The sequence below is a fragment of the Hipposideros armiger genome, unplaced genomic scaffold (genome assembly GCF_001890085.2).
Source record: "Hipposideros armiger isolate ML-2016 unplaced genomic scaffold, ASM189008v1 scaffold_940, whole genome shotgun sequence".
NCBI classification, from domain to species: domain Eukaryota; kingdom Metazoa; phylum Chordata; class Mammalia; order Chiroptera; family Hipposideridae; genus Hipposideros; species Hipposideros armiger.
In genome coordinates this window covers 160,236-185,940 of record NW_017732290.1, presented here as the reverse complement: position 1 = coordinate 185,940, position 25,705 = coordinate 160,236, and the positions used below count along the sequence as shown (strand labels likewise).

Here is a 25,705-nt window from a genome sequence, read left to right as displayed (position 1 = left end):
CTCCCATTGCAGGGCATTTTTTCACATCAATGAAAATTTTAAATAATGATTTTATTTATATATATATATATATATATATATATATATAAATAAAATCTCTCCATTTCAATGTATTTGATTCTAAACTATTTTTAGATATATTTAAAAATATAACACAATTATTATCAGTAATTTAAAATGACTCTAGCTATAAACCTAAGGGGGTAAGAAGAGGCTATAAAATCATTCGAAAGACTTATGTGTTGGAAGCAGTGATGCTATCTCATCGGTACCTTGGCCTTTGGACACTGGTCCTCATCTAAATTCTTGAATAAAGACCATATGTCAGTTACGGAAATGCTCGCTTCTACAAATGTTCGCCTCTTGCCGTAGAGTTTAACTCGTAGTACTGGAACTGGTTCCAGAGGCATTGACTTTCCCCCATTTATTTGCTTTTGTGATTTAAAGCTAGGGGAGCAGAAAACAGTGATTACAAATGCCTACTTAGTAACCTCAGCCCTATTGGTGGCAAACGTTAAATGTGCCACTGAGGACAGGGAGATGAAGGGACGGGCTGTGAGGTACCTTTGCTCTTTACAAGGAAACTTCTGTTCTGAGCTATCTCTGGAGTAAAACTTTTTTTTTTTTTTTTTAAGGCCTCCCTGTTGGGTTTCAGGACACTAGCCTTCAAATGTGCTTCAAGGCCAGATACGAACATTTTGCAACTAAAGAAACAGTCCCTGAAATCAGAGAGTTGTAAATTACAGAACTGCTCAATTGATTAACAGACTATTTCCTGGTTTAAAAAAAAATGTAATTTTACAGTTGACTTTAACAATCATTTCTAAGACAGACATTTTAAGACTTATTGTGATAAATATAGGAACGACATCTCACCCCAAGTATCTATAATAAAACACTTGCAACTTTGGCTAAACATGTAATTTTGAAGTCGTTTCATCTCTTCACTGCAGAAAAGGCTGCTTATAAACTAACCCATGAAGATGAGACACTGTCCTATGTCTATAGATTTTCAGAGTATGCTAAATACTTCCCATGTGGAACATTCTTTCCCAAATCTTTCAGGCTCCATTTTTAAGTTTATTCACCCTTCTAAGATACTCACATGTGATTTCTGGGGATAGAGCTGGTCTGACTACAGGGCTAACTAAAGTTCACATTTAACTAGACTATCTCCAGAGGGTTACACAAGTAACCGGGAAGACCAGTTCACTCAGGGGGATGGGAACGGGTGGCTGGGGAAGTGGAAGAAAGGGGCCTTTTCATCATGTATCCTCCTGAACAATAAGAATTTTATACCATGTGGATATATTATTAAAAATATATATTTAAGTATACTTTGAATGAGCTAGAAGGAAATGTTTCTGGAATTGAGCTCTATCAGGTCTTTGGAGGAGGGTAAATGCCAGGGTAGCCACTCAGCACACGGGCCTTGGGGTGATTGTACACCTTTAATTAGGGTGGGAGATGCTAAGTGACACTAGCGTCTGTGTAGACTGTTTGGTGTGGACAGTCCACGTCTGTTGGGGGAAGCTTTCTTTTGCAAAGGACTCAGGACTGGGGGTCAGCTGGCTGGGAGTCTGCTTCTATTTTGACTTCTAACTTTTGTAATTTCGAATTGATCACCACCTCCCTGAGAGCTGGTCTCCTCTGTCAGTTGAAAAAGTTATATTAGATGAGCCTCCAAATCCTTTCCTGTTTCAAAATGCTACAAATCTTTAATATATCTAAATGTACTTTTCAATACATTTAGATTTGTTAAAGAATAATTTCTTCCTGTGGCTACTAATACACTTCTTCAACAAAAGGGCCAAGAGGAAATAATTTCATTGTCTGAGGAGAGTAAAAGTCTTCTGGACTGGCCAGTAGCTGTCAGGGTCACAGTGACTGTCACAGACCCAACAGCATCTGTGACTGGTGTGAAAGATAAACAAAGCTGGACACTAGTTAGAGGCAGGGACAGATTTTAACCAGCAATGACTCCTCCAAGAGGGAGGAGAGCCCAGCTTGAACTGAACTCCACTTCCGTTGTGCAGAGGTGACCTGACATCCTAAGGAGAGAACGAAGGAGTAGGAAGCAGGGAGGCGGGGGTTCAAGCAGCCAGGACAGTGGAAATTCACAAAAAGTAGGAGAAGGGTTTGCCAAAGTGACTGGGCCGACTGGGTTTGCTAACGGGTGCTTATCCAAGTTAGGGTCCTATCCTCCCAGAGAGACATGGGCCCTATCGTCAGGTGTTGTGTGGAACAAACAGTAACTCTTTGGGCAGCCTTGAGCTTTCCCAGGCAAGAATTTAAGGGGGCTGGAGTTGTCACCTTAGTGACACAGCATTGAGTCAACAGAACTATGCTAGTGTTTGTTCAAGTCTCTCTCTCTCTCTCTCTCTCTCTCTCTCTCTCTCTCTCTCTCTCTCTGTGTGTGTGTAGTTATTTGTGATGAGAATCTAGTTTTCTAGGCTAAAGTTTGGGCCTACTCAAAAAGAGGGCTCAGCAGGGGCTGCCTAGAATTTAGCCAGAAGAGTGTGTCACTGGTAGTGGTACACATGTCACCTCCCTCCAATGTGACACAAGGATGTATTCAATACCAAGGATAGGGCTGTCAGAGCAGCAATGCATTTGTGGTTCAGGAATGCTAAGAGGAACCCTAGTAAACTCAATTTTATAGTTTAGCCACCTGGACAAACATTGGCATTCATGCAGGGGTTCTGCGTCAAAACCAAGGCCATTATCATGTGGTGTTAATAAAGGCATATGAAGAAAATATAACACTAAATTCATAAGAAACTGAATTTAAAATAAATACAGACCCCCCCCCAAAAGTATATATTTTTTATTGTGGTAAAAACACTTAACATGAGATCTACACTCTTAACAAAAATTTAAATATATATGCTACCTGAAATCAAATCATACTACAAAGCTATAGTAACCAAAACAGCATGGTATTGGCATAAAAACAGACACATAGATCAATGGAACAGAATTGAGAGCCCAGAAATAAATCCATGCCTACATGGGTCATTTAATCTATGACAAAGGAAGCAAGAATTTACATTGGGGTAAAAGTCTATTTAATAAATGGTGCTGGGAAAACTGGACAGATACATGCAAAAAAATGAAACTGGACCACCTTGTTACACTATATACAAGAATAAACTCAAAATGGATTAAAGACTTACATGTAAGACCTGAAACCATAAAACTCCTAGAAGAAAATACAGGAAGTAAACTCACAGACATTACCCTTAGTAATATTTTTACTAATACATCCCTTCGGGCAAGGGAAGCAAAACAAAAAATAAACCTGTGGCATTACATCAAACTGAAAAAGGTTTTTCAAAGCAAAGGAAACCATCAACAAAAAGACTTCCTACTGAATGGGAGAAGATATTTGCCAATGATACATCTGATAGGGGGTTAATATCTAAAATTTATAAAAAACCTCATATAACTCAACACCAAAAACCAAACAATCCAATTAATAAATAAGAGGACATACAGATGGCCAATAGCTATATGAAAAGATGCTCAACGTCACTGATCATCAGAGAAATGCAAATAAAAACCACAATGAGATGTCACCTCGCTCTAGTCAGAATGGTTATCATCAATAAATCAACAAACAACAAGTGTTGAAGAGGATGTGGAGACAAGGGAACCCTCATGCATTGTTGGTGGGATTGCAAATTGGTGCAGCCACTATGGAAATCAGTATGGAGGTTCCTCAAAAAATTAAAAATAGAACTACCTTATGACCTGGCAATTCCAATCCTGGGTATTTATCCAAAGAAATATGAAACACTAATTTGAAAAAATATATGCATCTCTATGTTTACTGCAGCACTATTCAGAATAGCCAAGATATGGAAACAACCAAAATGCCCATCAATAGACAATTTGATAAAAAAATTGTGGTACATTTACACAATGGAGTATCACACTCTGCCATAAAAAAGAATGAAATCTTACCATTTGCAACAACATGGATGGACCTAGAGAATATTATGCTAAGTGAAATAAGTCAGACTGAGAAAGAAAAATACCATATGACCTCACTTAAATGTAGAATCTAAAGAACAGAATAAAAGAGCAAACAAAACAGAAATAGACTCAAGAGATACAGAGAAAAACCTTAGGGCTGCTAAATTGGAGGGAGGTTGGGGCATGGGAGGAGAAGGTGAAGGGATTAGAAAGTACAAATTGGTAGTCACAAAATAGTCACAGGGATGTGAAATACAGTATGGAGAATATAATCAATAATGGGGTGCCAGATGGGTATGGGACTTTTGGGGGAATCACTTCATAGATTGTATAGATGCCTGACCACTGAGTTGTACACATGAAGCTGATGTAGAATAATATTAAATGTCAACCATAATTAATACATATATTAATATATATTATATATACATATATATACATATCCAGAGGATGCTAAAAAATGTATATACATTTTAAGAATGGAAAACTGTATTAAAATTGTAATACTCAATATATACCAATAACAAAAGATAAATACAAATCATGTTTACTTCTGCAATTACAAGAGGTGTTCAAAGTAGTTACCATCAATGTAATTTTAATACAGTTTTTTCCTTTCTTAAAATGTGTATACATTGTTTTGGCACCCTCTGTATATGGTCACGGATGTAAAGCACAGCATAGGGGCTAGAGTCACTGGTATTATAACAGCTATATGCGATGTCAGAGGGGTAGTAGACTGCGAGGGGGGTTATCGCTTTGTGAGGGACGTAAATGTCTGATCATTATGTTGTTTTCTACACCTGAAATAAAGAAAACCTAAAGAAAAATAATACAAACAATCAAAAATGTTAAGTGTACAATACAATCTTGTTAACTACAGGCACCATGTTCGACAGATTTCTAGAAAGTAACCATCCTGCATGACTGAAACTTGATACCCGCTGACCAGCAACTCCCCATGCCCCCTCCCCCACCCCAGGGCAACCACTTCTATCCTTCGCTTTTGTAGTTTTCATTGTACAAGTCTTTCACCTCCTTGGTTAAGTTTAAGTATTTTATTATTTTTGATGCTATTATAAATGGGATTTTCTTAATTTCTTTTTCAGATAGATCATTTCTAGTGTATAGAATTGCAACTAATTTTTGTAAATTGATTCTATATCCTGCAACTTTACTGAATTCATTTATTCTAACAGGGTTTTCTACATATCAGATCATATCATTTGCAAACAGAGATAATTTTACTTCTTCCTTTCCTATTTGAATGCCTTTTATTTCTTTTTCTTGTCTAACTGCTCTGGCTAGGACTTCCAGTACTATGTTGACTAGAAACGGAAAGAGCAGGCATCCTCATCTTGTTCTGATCATGGAGGAAAAGCTTTCCGTTTTTCACCGTTGAGCATATTAGCTGTAGAAGTTTCATATATATGGCCTTAATTACACTGAAGTCATTTCTTTCTATTTCTAGTTTGTTGGGTTTTTGTCATGAAAGGGTGTTGAATTTTGTCAAATGTTTTTTCTGCATCTGTTGAGATGATCTTGTGGTTCTTATCCTATATTCTATTAATGAGGCACATAACATTAATTCATTTTCATAGGCTGAATGTCCTTGCATCCCAGGGGTAAAACCCACTTGATTATTGTGTATGATTGTTTCAGTGTGTGGGTGAATTCAGTGTGCTAGTATTTTGTTGAGGATTTTTGCACCTATGTTCCTCAGGGACACGGTAACTGGTCTTACATTATAGTGTTTTTGGCATTGGTAGCAGGGTGATACTGGCCTCATAAAATAAATTTGGAAGTGTTCCTTTCTCTTCAAGTTTTTGGAAGCGACCGAGAAGGGATGGTGTTAATTCTTCTTTAAATGTTTGGCAGAATTCGCCATTGAAGCCATCTGGTCCTAGCATTTTCTTTGTTGGGAGTTTTTTTATTACTAATTTAATCTCCTTACTAGTTACATAGGTCTGTTCAGACTTTCTATTTCTTCATGATTCAGTCTTGGTAGGTCCTGTTTTCTAGGAATTTATCTGTTCTTCTAGACTATCCAATTTGTTGGCATCGTATAATTGTTCATAGTAGTCTCTAATGATACTTATTTCTGTGACATCAGTTATAATGTCTCTTCTTTCATTTCTGATTTTTTGAGTCAGCATTCTCTTTTTTAGTTAGTCTAGCTAAAAGTTTGTCCATTTTGTTGCTCTTTTCAGAAAACCCAACTCTTAGTTTGGTTTTATTTTTTCTATTGTTTTTCTATTTTCCATTTCATTTTACTTCTGCTCTAATCTTTATTAATTTTGGGCTGTTCGTTCTTTTTCTCATTCCTTGATCTCTAAAGTTGGATTGTTTGAGATCTTTCTTTATATCGTAGGTATTTGCTGTAAACTCCCCCCTTAATACTGCTTTTGCTTTACCTCATAAGTTTAGGGATGTTTTGTTTACATTTTAATTTGTCTCATAGCATTTTCTAATTTCCCTTTTGATTTCTCCTTTGACCCTTTGGTTAATCAAGAGTTCTTTAATTTGCACATATTTGTGAATTTTCCAGTATTCCTTCTGCTATTCATCTCTAGTTTCATTCCACTGTGATTGAAAAAGGCACTTGATATACGATTTCAATCATCTTAAATTTGTTAATACTTGTTTTGTGACCCAACATGTGATCCATCCTGGAGAATGCTCTTTATGTGCTTGGGAAGAATATATATTCTGCTTCTGTTGGTTGGAACGCTCACTATGTCTGTTAGATCAACTTGGGTCTATGCTGTTGTTAATGTTCACTGTTTCTTTATGGGTTTTCTGTCTGGATAGTCTATCCATTACTGAAAGTGGGGCACTGAAGTCTCCTACCATCACTGTATTGCTTTGTATTTCTCCCTTCAGTTCTGTCAATGTTTGCTTTATATATCTAGTGTTTTATATATTTAGGTGCTCCAATGTTACATGCTTATGAATTTATAATTACAAATTTATAAAATTATAGCTTGCTGATGAATTGATCCTTTTACCATTATATAATGTCTTTGTCTCTTATGACAGTTTTTGACTGAAAGTCTATTTTGTCTGCTATAAATAGAGTCACCCCTGCTTTCATTTACATGGAATATCTTTTTCCATCCCTTCACTTTCAGCTTATATATAATCTTAAATCTAAAGTGAGTCTCTTATAAGCAGCATATAGTTGGATCTTGTATTTTTATCCATTCAGCTATTCTGTGTCTTTTGATTGGGAGTTTAATTAATTTACATTGAAGTAATTATGGGTAGGGAAGGACTTACTATTGCTGTTTTGTTAATTGTTAAATAAAAAATTTTCTAAAGGAGGAAACTGTTCTAAAGATATAACTAATTGCTGTACACGAACAAAACTGGATCCAAATATCAAAGAGCAAAAATAAAGTCTATAAAACATATTCTTGTATAAATTAGGGAAATATAAATATAGCCTGAATGCCAGATAGTATCACTGTTAATTTCTTAGGTGTAATAATGTAGAATAACCTTATTCTTAGGACATGCATGGTAAATATTTAAGGGTTATATGCCATGATGTCTACAATTTACTTTCAAAAACAGTATTACAAAACAAATGTGTACGTGTGTGAAGAGAAAGGGAGGGTAGGAGGGAGAGCAGGGGAAGAGGGAGAGAGAGAGCACAAATATGGCAAAATGTTAGCTGTTACATTTAAGAAGGGTATATTCTTTCAACTATTTTGTAATGCCTGAACATGTGCATAATAAAAAGCTGGGAACAGTTACCCAAATGTCACCTCTAAATTATCTAGACCAGGATTTGAGGGGGGAATACTCTATGGGTGGAATCCTATGAGCTCCCCAAATTCTATGCAAAGTCACATACATAATCATGTATGTATATATGCCCAGTTTTCCAGAGAAAGAATTTCCAATTTCCATCAGATATTCAAAGTAGTCTATAACTCCCAAAGGTAATGTATATACATCACCACTCTAGAATGAAGAAAGTACATGAGAAATAGGAAAATAGCTGAACTTCAAACTCATTGCTTATAAAACAGTACTGCTTATATTTTTAAAAGTTAACAGGGGTTGGCCAGGTGGCTCAGTTGGTTAGAGCAAGTGCTCTGAACAGGTCTGCCGGTTTGATTCCCACATGGGCCAGTGAGCTGCACCCTCTACAACTAGATTGAAGACAACGACTTGAGCTGAGCTGCCGGTGGGTGGCCGGATGGTTCAGTTGGTTAAGAGTGTGTGCTCTTAACAACAAGGTTGCCAGAAGCAGCGCAAAATCCCATTATGATCAGAACTATCTCAAGATGTGAGGAGGAGGTTTCTCCTGGAAGCTTCTGAGCTCTTCACTAAGGGCAGGAGCTTGTCTAGGAGATGGGAAGAGACACAGGGGCTTCTTGCAGTCCCCCCCAGAGAGCGTGAAGGTGCTGCTCTAAACATCAGCTCCCAAGGGAATGTGTGAAATGCAATGATCGGGGCATTCCATTACAAACATTAGCCTGTCTTCATACGTTTCTTGCTAATGATTTGCAAACTAAGGAAGAGATATGAAAGAGTAACAGAAATGGAAGACGGATTATTTTCCCGTGCCTTAGCTCAAACCTGACCGACAAGAGTTATCTATCCCATACCTCTCTTCTCCATGCTATGTTCTCCTGAGGGTCCTCGATTCTTCAGTGGTCTACAACCTTTTGTTAAAGACAGTGAACACCTGCCTCTAACAAAATCCAACCCATTAGCCCTATTATGGAAAGGGAACCAGTAAAGGCAGTCATCGGGACTGAAGTCGTGGACCTGGAGGTCAACCACCTGCCAAAGCCACTCCTCCGTCTTGCTGGAGGGTCTAAGGAACCCAGTGCCAGTGCCTGGCTCAGAAGCTACAGCCCATCAGCTGTCATGCCCACAACACCTGCTTGCCACCTTAGCCACTTTTCCAGGACACAGCCCAGGGTGCTGTAGGTCTGTCTCCTCAATGGGCCCCGTGTACCTCAAAGGCAGGCACCAAGTCCTACTCACTGTGTCCCCAGCATCTCTGGGTCCAGTGCCTGTCACACTTCAGGTGTGCAGTCTGCTGGGGGCACCTGGCTGGCACAGCTCATGAGGGAGGCTGTGACATGAGCCTCACAGTTCCATCCGCCTAGGCGAGGAAAGAATGTGAAGCCATGACTTCCACATATACTTTTAAGTGATTTCACATCTGTTCCCTCATTTGATCATTACAAAAGCCCTGGGAATCAGGCAGGAAACCATTCACACCCCTTGTCACAGAGGAGAAAACTGCAGGGAGAGGTTAAGTGCCCGTGCAAGGTTACTTAATGGAGTGTGGCCCGCTTCTCTTTGAGGAGACTCTAGGAGCAGTGAAAACCTCCAAAAATAAAACGTTATAACACGAAGATCCAAATGCTCCGTACAGATACACGCATGTGCTCCTGAATAATCAGAAGTCTCTGGGGGGAAGAGGGAAGAAACTTGGAGCTGACAATATCTTTTTATAATTCTCACTATACTAGTTTTGAGAAGAAACAGGAAAAAAAAGGCCATTTTTACTTGAAAAAAATGGAAACAAACATACAGTGACTAGAGGAAGGCAATTCAGTAAAAAAAAAATAAATTAAGTGGCTCAAAAATAAAAATTATGGCTCCATCTTATACCACTTGCTTTTACCAATATTACACTAAAACGTCTGGTATGAAATGTTTTGGCATTTTACGGATTCTGCTATACTTGGAAAACACAAGTTTTATATTTACAAAGATTTTTGTATATTTAAAAAATGAGTTATCAATATATAATTTTATTAGTTATGACATTGTTTTATCATGAAAGTAGAACAGGCACATTAAAGAAAATTTTGAAATTACGTTTTAAAAAATGACCCAGAGGCTCATCATAAAACAACCTACTTGTGGCTTTCTGGTTTATTTCCTTCCAGTTCTGTACCCTACATGGATGGGTTTCTCTTAGCTGTTTTATGATGTGGTACATACCACATGTACCGCTTCGTATCCTGAGTTTTCCCCGTAACATTGTATCATAAAAGCTGCTCCAGGTTATTACGCCTCCTTTGTAACCACAATCTATAATACACTGAACTACTATGCAATACTTTAAGTGGTTACACCACAGTTTACTTAGCACTTCTATTTTTAGACAAGTAGGCTGTTGCCAAATTTTTACTATCATAAATGGTGCTTTAATGAACAACTGTTATTTTTTTTCCCTTTATTTCTTTTAGATAAATTTCTAAAGTATATTACCAGGTCAAAGTGGATGATAATTTTGAAGACTTTTGACATACTCTATACCAAATTGCTTCCCCAAAGGTCTAATACACATTACTACCGGCAATGAATGAGATGCTTATTTGATTGTAGTCTTATCAATAATCAGTAAAATCATCTATACCAGTTTATTATTACTTTTTGCTAGTAAGTGAAAATACATCCTCACTATGCTATTTTACATCCTTGAGAATGAATACTTCTCCTCCACGACTACTAATTGAACTTCTTTTTCTTCTGTAAGTTATTATCTATGTCCATTTTCCATTTATCAATTGGCTATTTATGTAGATTTAAAGCTAAATTTGCATGAACATTTCCTACAATTAAAATGTCAACCCAACATTGACCATAGCGGTGGGAAATATTATTTCTCCAATCTATGGTTCACTTCAAATTTTTGTTTGAATTTGTCCTTGGACACTGCCACTGTTCTTTTCCTTTGTGATTTTCAAAGAAGCTTTGGAGCCAGCTCCCCCACACTAACCCCTTCCCCCCTGTGTGATAGTATTGAACTCATTTCCTCCTCAGCTCTCATGGCTTTAGCATTACACACCCATATTCAAGAGGCATTACCTGTTGGTCATCAGGAGTCCATATGCCACATGTGATTTGACTTTCCAAGTTGATCTCGGATGACCAGTGTCTTTGTCCACTGACAGAACCGACCAGGACAAACCCATCTCGATAAGAAATAAGTGCTTGAGTCCCATCGTGGCTCCACGTGAAATCACTCACCTTTGAGACACACACAGACAAAAGGGGTCAGTTTGTAATCTAGTAGGAAAGTACGTTTACCAAAGACTAGATATGGTCATTAACTTAGCCTTTGGCTAAGATCGAGATGGCTTTAAGAGAATATAAATATAAATATATAAAATTTACATGTATTATAACATCATATAAAAGACATCATATGAACCATCTGTGGGCGGTATTATCATGCCCATTTTACAGAGAAAACAGGCAGAGGGGATAAATAACTTATCCTCGGTCACACACACGGTTGACAAATGGCAGAGCCAAGAATAATTCTAGGGTGTGTGGCTCCAGCATCCTTGCGTTTAGCCACTGTTCTATGTCCTCCCACTTATGGTGAGTGAATAACATTCTCCATTAGTGTCTTTGGTCACTTATCAAATTAGTAAAGCTCTCAGTTTCTTGTCTGTTTTGCTAACAATATTTTCTCAAAAAAATGGGGGGAAAAATAACTGCAAAACATTACTTATACTTAGATGTTGAGTTTTGTCTAATGCATTTATTGCATGTATTCAAATGACCATATCTTTTTTATCTTTTAATTATTACAGTGAATTGCTTTTATCAACTTCCCAAAACTACCCTTGTGTGCGTAGAAGCAGCTCAACTTGGCAGTGATGTCTTTTACACACACAGTTGATTTGCTAATGTGTTTGAAATTTCTACATCTGTGTTCATGAGTGAAACAGATTGATTTCCTTTTACTTAACGTCTTTGTCTGGACTTCTCAGGATTATGCTGATATCTCAGAATGAGTTGGAGAGTAGGCCCTTTCCCCCCACTACCTGGAAGATCCTGTATAAACTGGGATGACCTGTTCTTGACAGGTTGGTAGAATATGCCTATAAAACCACCTGGCTCTGAATCATTTTGTGGGAAGATTTTAAACCATTGCTTTAATTTATGTCATAGATGTAGGAGTAGTCAAGCTTTCAAGATTTTTATTTCTTCTTGAGTCAATTCTATTAAAATATTTTTTAGGAATTTGTCCAGTTCATGTAAGTTTTCAAAATTCCTGGCAAGTAGTTGGTTATATTTTTTAGTCTTTTAAAATTCAACATTATTTAAGTATAATTTACATATAATAAATGAAAGTTCCCCTCGGCAGTCATCCCCCTACCCTCACTCTTGGTCCAAGGCAACCAGTGAGTGATCGGATTTCTGTCCAGTTGCTTGTTCTAGGATTTCACATGAATGGAACCATACAGCACGTCGACTTTTGTGTATGGCTGCTTTTAGTTAGCATGATTGTGAGAGCAGTTTGTGTGCATTTCTTTTTATAGATGAGTGATATTTCATTGTATAAATACACAATTTATTTATCCACCTAAATTGCTGGACATTTAGGTTGCTCCCAGTATTTGGCTATTACAAAATTGCTATGAACATTCATGTGCAAGACCTTCTGTGGACACATTTCTCTTGAGTAAATAATTGTTTGAAATTCTATACTCAATAATTCCAGGAGTGGGATTAATTGCTGGGTCATATAGTAAGCATATATTTAACTGCATAAGAAATTTCAAACTGTTTTCCAAAGTGGTTATATGGTTTTACACTCCCATCAGCAGTATATTGGAGTACTAGTAGGTCCACACCTCACCAACACTTTGTGTTGTTGGCCTTTTTTATTTTAGCTATCATAGTAGGTGTATAGTGATATGACATTGTACTTTAAATTTGCATTTCCCCAACGACTAGTACATTGAGCATCATTTCCTGTGTTTACTGATCAATGTCACATCATCTTTTGGAACATGTCAGTTCAAATCACTTGCCATATATATCTATTCCTATGTATATATTCATAGTCACCTATTCATATATGTTAAGAAGAAGCTGGCCTTCTTATTGTGTTGGAAAAATTCTAGATACAATCTTTTATCAGATGTATGTGCTGCAAATAATTTCTCCCACTCTGTGGTGTGCCTTTTTATTTTCTTAATGGTATCTTTCAAAGAGAAAAAGTTTTAAATTTTGATGAAGTCCAATATCGATTTTTTTCTTTTTATGGTTCATGCTTTTTGTGTCCAATCCAAAGAATTTTTACCCAGCATTGCAAATTCAACGTTTCCAGGAAAAGTTTAGCTTTTACATTTTATATCTATGTTTCATTTAGGGTTAATTTTTTGTGCAGGGTGTTAGGTAAGAATCAAGATTCTTCTTTAAAAATAAATAATACAGATAATCACTTGTTTTAGCACACTTGTCAAAAAGACTATTCTTTCCCACCACTAAATTACAAATTATCTTTCTTGTTTCATTGGATTTATTGTTGCTCATTTGGTAACTTTTTAATGTCGGATACTTATCTGACTACTGATCCTTATATTGTAAGAACAAAGTTTTATTCCTTTCTAATATAAATAATTAAGGGGATATATACAAGTATTTCTCTCATGTCACTTGAATCATATCTCACAAATTTTGATATGTAGTGATTTTATTATTCAGATCTACGATTTTATAAATGTCCATTAAGTTTATTCTTTAACAATGCTATTTAACAATGTATTTTAAAATTGGTCCAAGGCAACCACTGAGTGATCGGATTTCTGTCCAGTTGCTTGTTCTAGGATTTCACATGAATGGAACCATACAGCACGTTGACTTTTGTGTATGGCTGCTTTTAGTTAGCATGATTGTGAGAGCAGTTTGTGTGCATTTCTTTTTATAGATGAGTGATATTTCATTGTATAAATACACAATTTATTTATCCACCTAAATTGCTGGACATTTAGGTTGCTCCCAGTATTTGGCTATTACAATGTATTTTAAAATTACCAAACATACAGGAATTTCTTAAATTTATCTTTGTTATTAAGTTCTAATCTAGCAGCATTGTATTCAGAAATTATGGTCTCTAATTATGATACCTACCAGTGGAAATTTGCTGAGGTTTAATTTATGCCCTAAAACGGGTTGGCCAACTATGGCCAGTGGGCCAAATCTGTCGTGCCATCTATATTTGCTTAGCCTACAATCTACAAATGGTTCAAAACAGTTTGAGAAAAAAATGAATAGAAGAATGATATTTTGTTATATGTGAAATTATACCAAATTCAAATTTTAGTGTCCATAAATAAGGTTTTCAATTTCACCAATAAAAGTTTTCTGGAAATCCATTTGCTTTCTTGTTATACAGTATTTACATAATAGCCTCAATTTTGGCTTCTAGTCCACAAAGCCTTAAATATTTACTATCTGCCCCATCACAGAAAAAGTCTGTGCAACCCTAGAACATGATCAATTTTTGTAAATGTTCTATGTGTTTGAGAAAAATGTATGTTCTCTCATTGGTGGATACAGAATCTATAAATGTCCATTTGGTCAAGCTGTTAATTGTGTTGTTCAGATCTTCAGTATCTTTGCTGATTTTTGTGTTTGTTGAAACATCTGAGTATATCAATGAAATTATCAATTTCTCCTTTCAGTTCTGTCAATTTCCTCCATATATTTTGAGGCTACTATTCATAGGTGCACACATATTTAAAATCTTCTTGGTAAACTACAGCTTTTATCATCATGTGGTAATCCTTTATAACCCAAACACTGCTTTCCGTCTTTAAGTCTGTTTTCACTGATAGTAATACTAGCTACTTCATCTTTCTTTTTTCCTTGATATTTGCCCGATATATCTTTTCCATCCTTTTACCTGAAAATTACGTGTCCTTAAATTTTAGTCTTAAGAAATATAATCTATCAAGCATTATCTTTTTGATTGGTAAATTTAGTCCATTTATACTTATTCTAATTATTGTTATATTTCGTCCTATTTCTATCATTTTAATTTACTTTTTCAGTTTGTACTGCTTTTTCTTTAATCTTTTCTAAATAAAAGAAAAAATGTATACCTATAATCTTCACTATTGTTTATACTTAGAAATGTTCAACTTTCTTTAAAATTTGTGGCATTACTAGATATATCACATTTGAGATAATAATAAAATCAAAGAACATGAACTTTTGCTGTTTTCCCAGCAGGGGTTATGAATTTATGTTCAATGTCTCCATTGTGACAATGGCAGAGATGTGTGAGATAGCTCTTGACAAACAGGTGGTCTGAGGTTACTGAAAATAGTTGCTTCCTTAGGTCAACTCAGAACTTTGGTTTCACTGACCTTATGTTTCAACCAATTACATATCTAGTTCTTCTTAAGAATTTAAAACATGTTTTAGAGACAACACATGAATTCTGTAGTAAAATTTAAAAGTCCTTTCATTCTGCAAAGATAATGCCATTTATTTACACGCATTTTAACTCATTTATCTTGGAAAATATTTTACTAAAAGGAAAAATATCATATTAGAGGACTAAAACATATAGTCAGTATAAACAATGTTCTCCGAGGCATCACCAATCTTACAATCACAAAAAATGATAATGGGATGCTTACATAAACTAATTGGATTTGTTAAATTAGGTCAGCACAGAGTGATAAGAATATACTACAATTGGAAAAACAAAACAGGGGAAACTGAGTACCAAATGCTGTAAAGAAAATGAACAGAAAGTCCCCTTCCACGGGATGTCTTTCAGTTGCAGAGGACTGCAGTGCCGTTGGTTCAGGGATGAGCGTTCTCAGACCGGATTAACTGAAGCTGACAGCAGCCTGTATTGCCCACTGCCTGAGGCAGCTTTTTATCAGACCATCCTTGGTGACTAATATAAAACAATGCATACACTGTTCCAGGCTCATTTTTGAAATAAGACTCAATCATTTCCTGAAAAATAGATTGTTACAGCATCACTTCACTTTTATCAGATGTTTGATTACTTTGTCTCAGTGAAAGAATCGCTATATAACAAGAATCACCTGTCATTTCTTCTAAAAAGCGTCATTTTTCTCTGCAGACTTCAAGGATGTTCCTCTTCCAAGCCACACAACTGTCCTTCCTCCCGCCAGACACTGCTTCAGGTGCACACCCACCACTCCTTTGATCAGTGATTCGTCACCACCAGAGTGTGATGTTTTTTACTTAGAGAAGATCTGACTCCAACACAATTAAAAGCAACAAAACCTCCCTCAAATGTAGGCATTTAATGGTGACAACTGCTCAATGGGTTCTGAGGAACTCAGAGTTCCAAAACATAAAATTATATAAAAATATGAATCAGGTCACAAGATACAGTGATTACGTGGGTAGAACCCGGCAGGCACAGGCATTTTTGTGTCTAGGTGCTTCCAGAAGTTCTATGGCCCATGTAAGCTCATTCACCTCCATCTCTGAATTCATTCTCCCTTTCTTTTTTGAACATGCTTGTTTGCACCCAATTCTAAATCACAAGAAAAGCTGAGGAATATGGTGGTGGCGGAGACCATGCTGCTGCTATATGGAGGTGACAGAGGTTTCCTCCTCAGAAAGGCTGCCGTCCGGAGAAAATATGTGGCAGCAGCTTCGTGAGGCTGCTGAGGCTGGACTCTCAAATGGTTATGAGGCCTGAGCTCTTTTGTATAATGTTGACCTTTACCAAACAGACAGCCAGATGGGTTTATTCAGGAATAACAAAGAATTGCAATTAGGAACATGCGGTCTAAAGGTGAACAATGCACAAGTCCCAAGAAACAAAGGAGAGAAATGCTCTTTTATGGACTTGGAAGGGGCTGTGGTAAATGGAGTGTTCACTGGAGGAAATGGGAGGTTCAACGTTTAGTGACTTTCACTGGCTGAGTTCTGGCGGTCTCCCATCGGCTGGGCTGTTACTGGCTGGGCTGTTACTGGCGAGGAGGAATCTTTCCTCCTCCTGCTGAGGTAGTAACGTAGCATCACTTCCCGTCAGAGATGCAAGGTTTTTCTCTTCCTGTGGGGTCAGTAGTCTGCGTTGAGAGTCACATACATCAAGAGTTCTTTCTTCCAGACTCTCAACTCCTTTTAAATGAGGTTTCAGTTTAACTTTCACATTTCCCCTTTTTGATTAAGATCGCTCTCCCAAAGCCTCAGTGATCAAGAGCCGCCAGGCTCTTCTGGATTCAGCGGCCTTTTGTCCCGTGACTCCAGGAAGGGCCTTTCCTGGGTGTCATGTACCACGTCAGAGGGAAAGTGCATAGATTGGAAACCTGTGGCCACATCTGAGTAACAAGGGTAGGAAGGAGACCTCTCAGTCATCTCCCTTCTAAAGATGTATCTTAGGACAGTGAATACAGAAAAGGTACACTTAGAACTGAAAGAATTAAATAAGCACTTGGGAAGACACAAGGCAGGAATAAAACATGAAGCAATTAAACATATTGTCATCTTAAAAGAAACTGTTTGGAACAGTATGTCTTATCAATATATTATGAATACATGCATTTCTGCTAAAAGGGAAAACAGTTTCTTGTCTGGGAACAAGACACTGTGATAGAGCGTTTTGGACTCAAACCTAGTTCAAATTCTGACTTTCACACCTATGAACTTTCTTGGGCAAGTTATTGAACCTCCCTGACCTGGGCTTTTGTGGGGTTTTCTTCTTTCTATTAACTGAGAATAACATCTTCCAAATAGGGTTCCTGTGGTGACTGAGAGATAACACATGAAAAGGCCAAGCACTGAGTTGGCACTCCAGTTACGTGTCACTTTCTTTCTCTAAGTAATGCTTTAAAGGCCTCCTGCTGTCCAATTAAAGCCACATCTCACCTCACCACTGGGCCTTTCTAAGGAGAAGAGTTCATACTTTGGTGGTCAAGAGAATTACAGCACTTTAGAGACCCTTCAGAGAAGTCTCCACTTCACAGAAAGCCATGAAGAGCTGCTGCCTCAAGACCTGAAGCTGATCATTGGTGATGACATTATGGCTACTATTGTAGGGCAGGTAAACTCTGTGCTTGGGGGCTACGAGGTAGTAGCACCTCATAATTCTACAGATACTATGCCAAGATGTGAAGACAACTATCATGTGTAGACAGTGCTATAAGCACTTTCCATACTTAATCTTATTCAATCCTCCTAGTGACCCTCTGAGGCAGTCACCATTAGATGTTACAGATGAGGAAACTGAGGCACAGAGAAGTTAAGTATTTCCCATCAAGAAGTCATAGAGTGAGATTCTTGGCCTGTGTGGTCTGACCGCAGAGCTCACGCTCTTGACCACAACATCGACCCCCTGTGTGACATGAACTTCTCAGTCACGGGGATTTCTACACCAACAACTCTATTTAGAAGGCTAATTTGCAGTCACAAGTCAGGTTCTATCTCTTCCATTTTCACTCTGTGGAAGTATGCAGGAAACAGCGAAGGCCTTTTCAGAGTCAGTCAAAATTAAACTCACAAAGAAAGAAATATTGTTTTTACTCAGAGATGGATTTGTCTTCTGTGATCTGAGATGTCTTCTGACATCTCAAAAAGATCCTCAAGTCTGCTACTAATAAATGCTAATAATATCTTCATTCCTTGCAGTTTTATGTCACTTCACTGGTCTGTATCTTTCAAACTTGGGGAGCTCATAGCTTATTTAAGCAACAGATGGGAGAGGAGAGGATGAGAATCCTTTCCTTAGAAATGTATAGAGGCAGGCAGGGGGACACCATCCCTGGAGAGTAAAACAGTCTAAGAAACCCCTCATCAATAAAGGTCTCCTGAGCGCTGGGCTCTGAGGCCAAAGTTCTGTTAAATCCCTGGGATGGGACATGCGTCCTGAAACACAGAACAGGAGTTCCACGCAGACCATCATCACACGGAACGCAGAGTAGAGCTGTCCCATAAACCAGAAGAATCTGTGAAGCAGGTTTTAACACAGCATGGCTCAGCAGGGTGTCCCTGGAGCAATTGTTTTCCTCAGAGCAGAGACAAATTTGTGTCAGAAAGGAAGAGTTGACAGATGACAACAGGTGGCCACGTTAATTGAAACCTGATAGAAGAAAGCGTTAAAAGCTCAGCTTGGTGAGTGGGTTGTGAGAAACAGGTAGAACTCCCTGTGAGGAACCATGAAGATTACAACACAAGGGAAAATACCTTTTGGAAGGGAGCAAAAAAGTGATATGTGGGAAGCGCTTCAGAGGATCCAAATTTAACATATAATCACAACACTGAATGGTAAAAATGATTTCACAGATTTAATTAAAGCTTAAAACTTGGCGTGTTCTCACAACAGCAGCATAGTTGAAGAGAAGGAAGTATGATCTTTCTCTTTTTATCTAGTGACACTCTCATAAGGAAGGAAACGCAGGGTTCTGGTTTCATTTATTTCTGCTCCACCTATTTCTGGTGAGTTTTCCTTTGCCCTGGCGCATGCTCTGCGGCGTATTCCCGCCCACTCACCTGAGCCCCTCGGTCATTAACCAGTTCCACAGACCATCTTCCTTCATACTGAATCCACACAAATATCCCTCCGTCTGCATCACAAGTGGCCAGCTTCTGGTACGGTTCATTCCACCTCACCAGCACAACCTAGAAAACAACCAAGAAGATATTTACCACCGGGAAGGAACCAGGGTCACACGGCCCAGGATGACGCCTACCAAGAGATCAAACTTTGGTACTAAGCAGAGCGAACGCGTGGTCAGAGGAGAAGACTGGGGGAGGATGTGCGGATTAGCGGAGGGGACAGGGCACAGACCCCACATGGCAGCGTCCCAGGGAACCAGACCCACAAGACATGGCTTCCTGACAAACGGCAGACACCTGAGCAAACAACAAACTATAACATGAAAATGCCCACTGTTATAAAAACAGAGAGGGCCCAGTGCCCATCTGTGCTCTGCGTTGCCTCTCACAAGTGCAAGGATCGCTCATCTGATGGTTTTGTATGATGGGAAAACAATTTTCACAAAATTTATAGTGTATTTGAATCAGGCTATTATTTATTTAGCACAGAAAGAGGAAAGGATGGGGCCTATTTAATTTCATTTTCATCCCAAAGGGAAATTTTCTGTATCTTTTCTAGACTCTTACTTCCAAGTAGTTCAGCATCTAAACATGGCCAACTCGGAAAACACACATTTGAAATATCTAAGTTGTTTAGAATTCATCACAAAGGAAATAGAAAAAAATTATAAGTTTCAAAATGTGTGAGTATAAAAACTTAATTTTAAATGTGAAAAATTCTGACCCAGGATAATCACTTCCATCTTTCTCAACTATCGCTCCCTCATGTAAAAGGTGGACCCTCTATGAGGTGGTTTGTGGGATTAGGTAAATGCGTGCCTCATGGGGCCCAGGGAAACCTGTAAGGACACAGGGCTATTAAGTGAACCCAGGAGCCCGGGAGCCACAAAACCAACAGCCCGTGTTTGCTGTGGAGAAAGTGCCCCGAGTGTCACCAGGCTGGCCCATGCTGGACATTATGTCAAATTAATTCATCCTGTCAGACATTGCGCTTGTACTTATTTGGCTCACGCCGTGTGACGTTGTAACCAATATGGAGTTGGAGAAGACTGCATCCCACTCTTGGGAAAAGTCCGCTGGGAGCCGGAACATTCACAGACATGCGGTCATATGCTGATGAGTGTCGGTCAAACTAGGACTGCCACTAACCAGCAAGAGCGCGCCTGTAATTCATAAGGAAGGTCTGAATCCTGTCTCCTCCTAGGACTTCGTGCCTAATCAATTAATAACCCTTGTGAATGTGTGGCACCTGTGGAAATGGTCTCCAAATTTAACTTACACAACTGACCCTTGAACAACACTAGGTTAGAGGGGCTTAGTCAAAAATCCATCCACCTATAACTTCTGACTCCCCCAAAACTTAACTGCAGCCGTCCCTCAGTATCCATAGGGGATTGGTTCCAGGACCCCTGTGAATACGAAAATCCAGGGGTGCTCATGTCCTCTATATAAAATGGCATAGACCAATGCATACAGTCGGCCCTCCTCATCTGCAGTTGGTTGAATCTGTGGCTGCAAAGCCTGGGGATACAGAGAGCTGACTGTACATATACTAAAAAACATCTGCATATAAGTGGACCTGTGCAGTTCAAACCCATGTTGTTCAAGGTAAGCTGTATTCTAAAATAGCAACTGGGGCCAATGAGATTGTTAAGGACCCCCAAAAGGCCAGACCCGTCCTCACGCCCATCTGTGTCCAAAACACAGACCAAAGCAGAAGCCCCATCACTTCTCAAAGCTGTACCATGGGCACACCTGAGTTTAGGTCATGAAGCTTGTTTTCAGGGCACCAAGGAGGTAGGAGCGGCCCCCAGCCTTGGTCTGCCACACATGGTGGTATTAGCATTAGTTGTAAGATGCACAATAAAATCCTCAAATTTTCCAAGAGAAAATTATTACCCACTTACAATGTAAGGATGGTGTAGCTCTTATGTAAAACTGCAAAAATCAATGAGAACTGTGTGGTTGCAATCCTGATCAAAGCAATCACCAGTCAAATCTAGCTGCGTTGATGGCTCCCACGCCAAAGGGAACTGCCACGGGTGCAGACACTGATAACTCTTGGCAGCCCTGTCGGGCTCTATCCCTCTGCCGAGACCACTCGCCTTGCTCTGTCACGGGTGTGCAGGTAGTTACACCATCCGCTGTACTACCGTGGACATGCACCCTCCCTACTGAGCTGAGCTCACCTCTGAATACTGGCACACGGTCATTTTGGGTATATTGTGCCAAACAGGAATACATAATTAGAAGTTATGACCCTCATTCAGTTAAATCTTTGAACTATAAAAGGTTATTGAAAAGGATTTCAAGCAGGTTATTCAACTCCCAAAGGCATTTTAACAGCAGCTAATAGTGACTGCTTGTCTATTACAAGCTGTTAGGTGTTAAGCATAGACGTTAAGCCATCTCTATCCCCACAGAGCTCAGTTCACTAAGTGGACCCAATCTAGTACTCGAGTTGCAATTAGAGAGTTGTGAACACACAGGAGGGCCCTCGACACAAATCCAGGTTCAGTTTTTTTAAGTCTAGTTTTTAAAATTCTCTATTTAAATTACTGATCTAATTTTTTAAAAGAGTAAAACCAACACAACAACGAAAGCCTTTAAATGCACTGACTGTATCATAAAATTCAGAATTTCCTAATGGTCAATAAAAGCCAACTTCATAAACTTCTTCCAGACCCCATGATGATGTGGCCCAATCACCACAATTCACAAAGGTGCACGTAGGCGGCTACAGTTTGGTTCCTAAAGCCACATATGCGATGTGTAAGCCCACAATCACTGACGGATGCCAGAATGGTTGCCACAGGACAGAATACGACCAATGACATGACATTCACTACTGATCGTTTTTGGAATTGTTTCCTTAACACAGTGAACGTTCACCTACTATGACCTTCCTTATAAAACAGTAGCAGATTTGGGAGTGTAGAAGTCAGTCACATTTTCTATACTTGCATGTTTTTGCTTTACCGTATGGCTGCATGTTTAGCTCACATCAATAATTATGCCCCTCTTCGTCATGAAAATAGCCGGCTGGCACGGTCACAGCATGAAACAAACACAAAAGAGCAGAGGTGAAACATATTTTAATTTCTAACTTTAAAGAGTTTGTGGTCTTATGAGAACATAGTGGCAGTTGTTGGAGAAACAGCAAGTTCCCAAACTCCCTCTCATCTTTTTGTTAATTCCTGATCAACTGAGACACAGCAGTGAGTGGAAATGCAGTCCCCACTTGCACACTTCTCTGCTGTGAGTTCTACCAGTACAACTGGATAGGTGGGCAGCGCCCCTACATTAAAGGCATCTTTCTGACGATTCTTGGTTTAAAAATAAAGTCGACTGCTAAGGCTGTCTCCCTGGATTAGCATTCTCATTTCCTCTCCCGTCTGCAGCGCGTAGCTGCCCGCCTTATCTCCCGGCAGCTGATTTCCTGCTCTCTGGATCCTTGCAGTCTATCTGGCAGCGTTAGGACATACCAGAGCATTGATGAATTACCAACCAGCCGGCCAGCTGTGTTCTCAGTCACCCCGATTATGTGGCAGGGTGCTCAGCATGTGCCCAGACAGTCTAAGACAGAACTTTCCTTCCCTTTTAAAGGAAAATGGGGCTCAGGTTTCCACTGAGCACAAAAGAACCTCAGCATTTAGGGTGTTGGTTGAAGTGCATGTTCTTCTACTAAGAAGACAGGATAAGCTAAGCTTTGACCAGGGTCTTTGATTGTTGAAAACCAACGCCAGCCTGCTACCCTCGCCAATGTAAGATGTTCTATCATGTTACAGTTATTTGTATCAATAAATACTTGTTAAAAGTAGAGAAATCGACACTAAAATGTAGGGCAGCTCTGCTGAAGGTCTATTTGGGCTGTAATCTAATGCCTAAAAAGTCACCTTACTTCTGACACCTAGAACTATTTTTAGGAAGAACAAAAGAGTCAGTTAACCCAACTCAAGGATGTTCTCCTTTTCAGGCAGAACTCTTCAAATGGTGTTGACAAATATGAATATGATTTATATTTTATAGAAATATACAGGAAACCACCTCAGTGAACAACCAGGGTCACCAATATTCAGAAACATTTCCCTCAACCTAAAAAGAACATAATTAGAAAGAATGCTAAATACAAATAGCTCGAGTAATAAATCCCTACAAATGATTATTACCACTCAGTTGTTTTTAATTTATTAAGTGAAACAGCAATAACTTCAATTGTACAAGAAAAATAAAAATGAATACCAGTTTAATTTTAGACACATTTAGTCATTTAAACAAAGAACCAAGAGCATCTTAAAATAGAGGCTGGAAGAAATTCAATGTGCACAGCAGTTTTCCGACAAGTGCCCGCCAGCAGGAAGGTCCTGTGAAGTGCCGTGACAGGCGTGTGGCCTCCCCGCTCACCAGCCTCATCTGCCAGTGGAGGAAACAGCAGCATGTCTCTCTAGGCTTGTGAGGAATATGAGAAAGGACCTAGAACAGTGCCAGGCACACAGCAATCATTCAACAAATGAGACCTCTGTCTTATTGATTTGTGAGCTAGAACTTCCAGAACCTAAGTCTGGTTCAGCACACTATTTACATGTATGGTTTCCTCTTCTGTAATATAAAATAAACGGTTTGAAAGTCAGTCCCTTTTTCCACACCCACCTAAACAACTCTGTACCTTAAAAATCAACAGCCCCACACACTTGCTGCCACCTTTGGCCTGGAACTCCCTTCTGCCCCTGGGCACCTGGTGGTGAAGGTGACGGTCTCACCACTCCCTCTTGCCATGACCACGGCACCCTCTCTCCAGCTGTGGTGCATGCAATCACGCCCTGCACTACTTCCCCAAACGTCTATGTTCCTCCCCAACCTGACAACAACTTTGCTTTTGTGGTCCTGGGGCCCCAGCACTATGCCAGGCACACTCCACAAATCTTTCTAAATTGAACTATTCCTGAAGGACAATTAACCATATTTCTGTAGAATTTTATAATATTGTCTCTCAACAGTAAGATGTTAGAATTGGTTTAAATAAGGTTTTTCTTGGGGGCGGGGTAATAACAGCTTTATTGAGACAAAATTCACATGCTATACAATTCACCCATTTAAAAGATGGGTGATTAGTCAATGGCTTTTAGTATACGTTTTCACCGGGCTGTGCAACCATCACATAAAATTTTAGAATATCTACATCAACCCCCCCAATATTCCCTCCAACCCCAGGCAGTCGCTAATCTTCTTTCTGTCTGTATGGACTTGCCTATTCTGTACATTTCATATAAATGGAATCATACATTATGTGGCCTTTTGTGCCACATAGCATAATAGTTTCAAGGCTTTTATCCATGTTGTAGCCTGTATCAGTACTTACTTCTTTTATATGGCCAAATAATATTCCACTGTATAGATATACCACATTTTGTTGATATATGCCGCTGATAAACATTTGGGTGTTTCCATCTTTTGGCTATTATAAATAATACTGCTATGAACATTTGTGTACAAATTTTTGTATGGACATATGTTTTCATTTTCTTGGGTATATGCCTAGGAGTGGTGTTACTGGGTCAAATCGAACTTTTAAAGAAACTTACAGATTGTTTTCCAAAGTGGCTACATCAACTTATTGGGTTGTCGGAAAAGTCATGACATATTTTTTTCTGTTTTTCATTGCAAAAATGCATCATGACTTTTCCGACAACCCAATACTTTCCCAGCAGCAATACTTGAAGGTTCCGATTTCTCCGCATCCTCACCAATGCTTGCTGCTACCTGTCTTTTTTATTATAGCCATCTTGGTGAGTGTGAGTGGCTTTGATTTGCATTTACCTGATGACTAATGGTGCTAAGCATCTTTTCAAGTGCTTTTTGGGCAATTGTATATCTTTTTTTTTGGAGAAATGTCTGTTCAGATCTTCCCCCCCTTTTTAATTGGGTTGTCTTTTTTATTTTTGAGTTGTAGGAGTTTCTCTTCTGAACACTGACTGTATTTGAGAAAATTTTTAGCTTTTATTTCCATGTAATATAACTTATTTCTCTAATTTAAATGTTCACAAATTCAGTCCTCATTCATTCATATAATTCAATTTGTTGCTAAGAACTCCTAGAAGGAAATGGTTCAGAGACAATAAAGGAGTTCAGGAAACACAGGTCTGTGGTCAGAGCGCTGGAACCCAGGGACCACGGTGCCTCCAAATGGCTCTGAACCCAAATGTGTTGGGGGGTGACTTTCTCATCCCAGCTTCTCTAGGACATGTCCCAGGAAACTCAGAGCTACACATTCCTTCCTGATGTTTTCCAAACCTTGCTGGATGGAGTTTACATTATCAGCCAGGGCCAAGTTAGGAAAAAAGAACTCTACCAAGTATCCTGATAAGAATGCATAATCATCATTCCCAGCCTTCTC

General features: G+C 38.9%; 1 protein-coding gene across 1 annotated transcript in view; it reads right to left on the bottom strand.

Annotated features, from left to right (window-relative positions):
- TULP4 (TUB like protein 4) overlaps positions 1–25,705 on the bottom strand; it is a 195,693-nt gene that overhangs the window by 46,517 nt on the left and 123,471 nt on the right. The window contains exons 3-4 of the mRNA XM_019630765.1: positions 19,246–19,374; positions 10,825–10,986 (exon numbers count right to left, since the gene is read on the bottom strand). Of these exons, the coding sequence (XP_019486310.1) occupies positions 10,825–10,986; positions 19,246–19,374 (291 nt within the window). The remainder of the gene's footprint in view (positions 1–10,824; positions 10,987–19,245; positions 19,375–25,705) is intronic.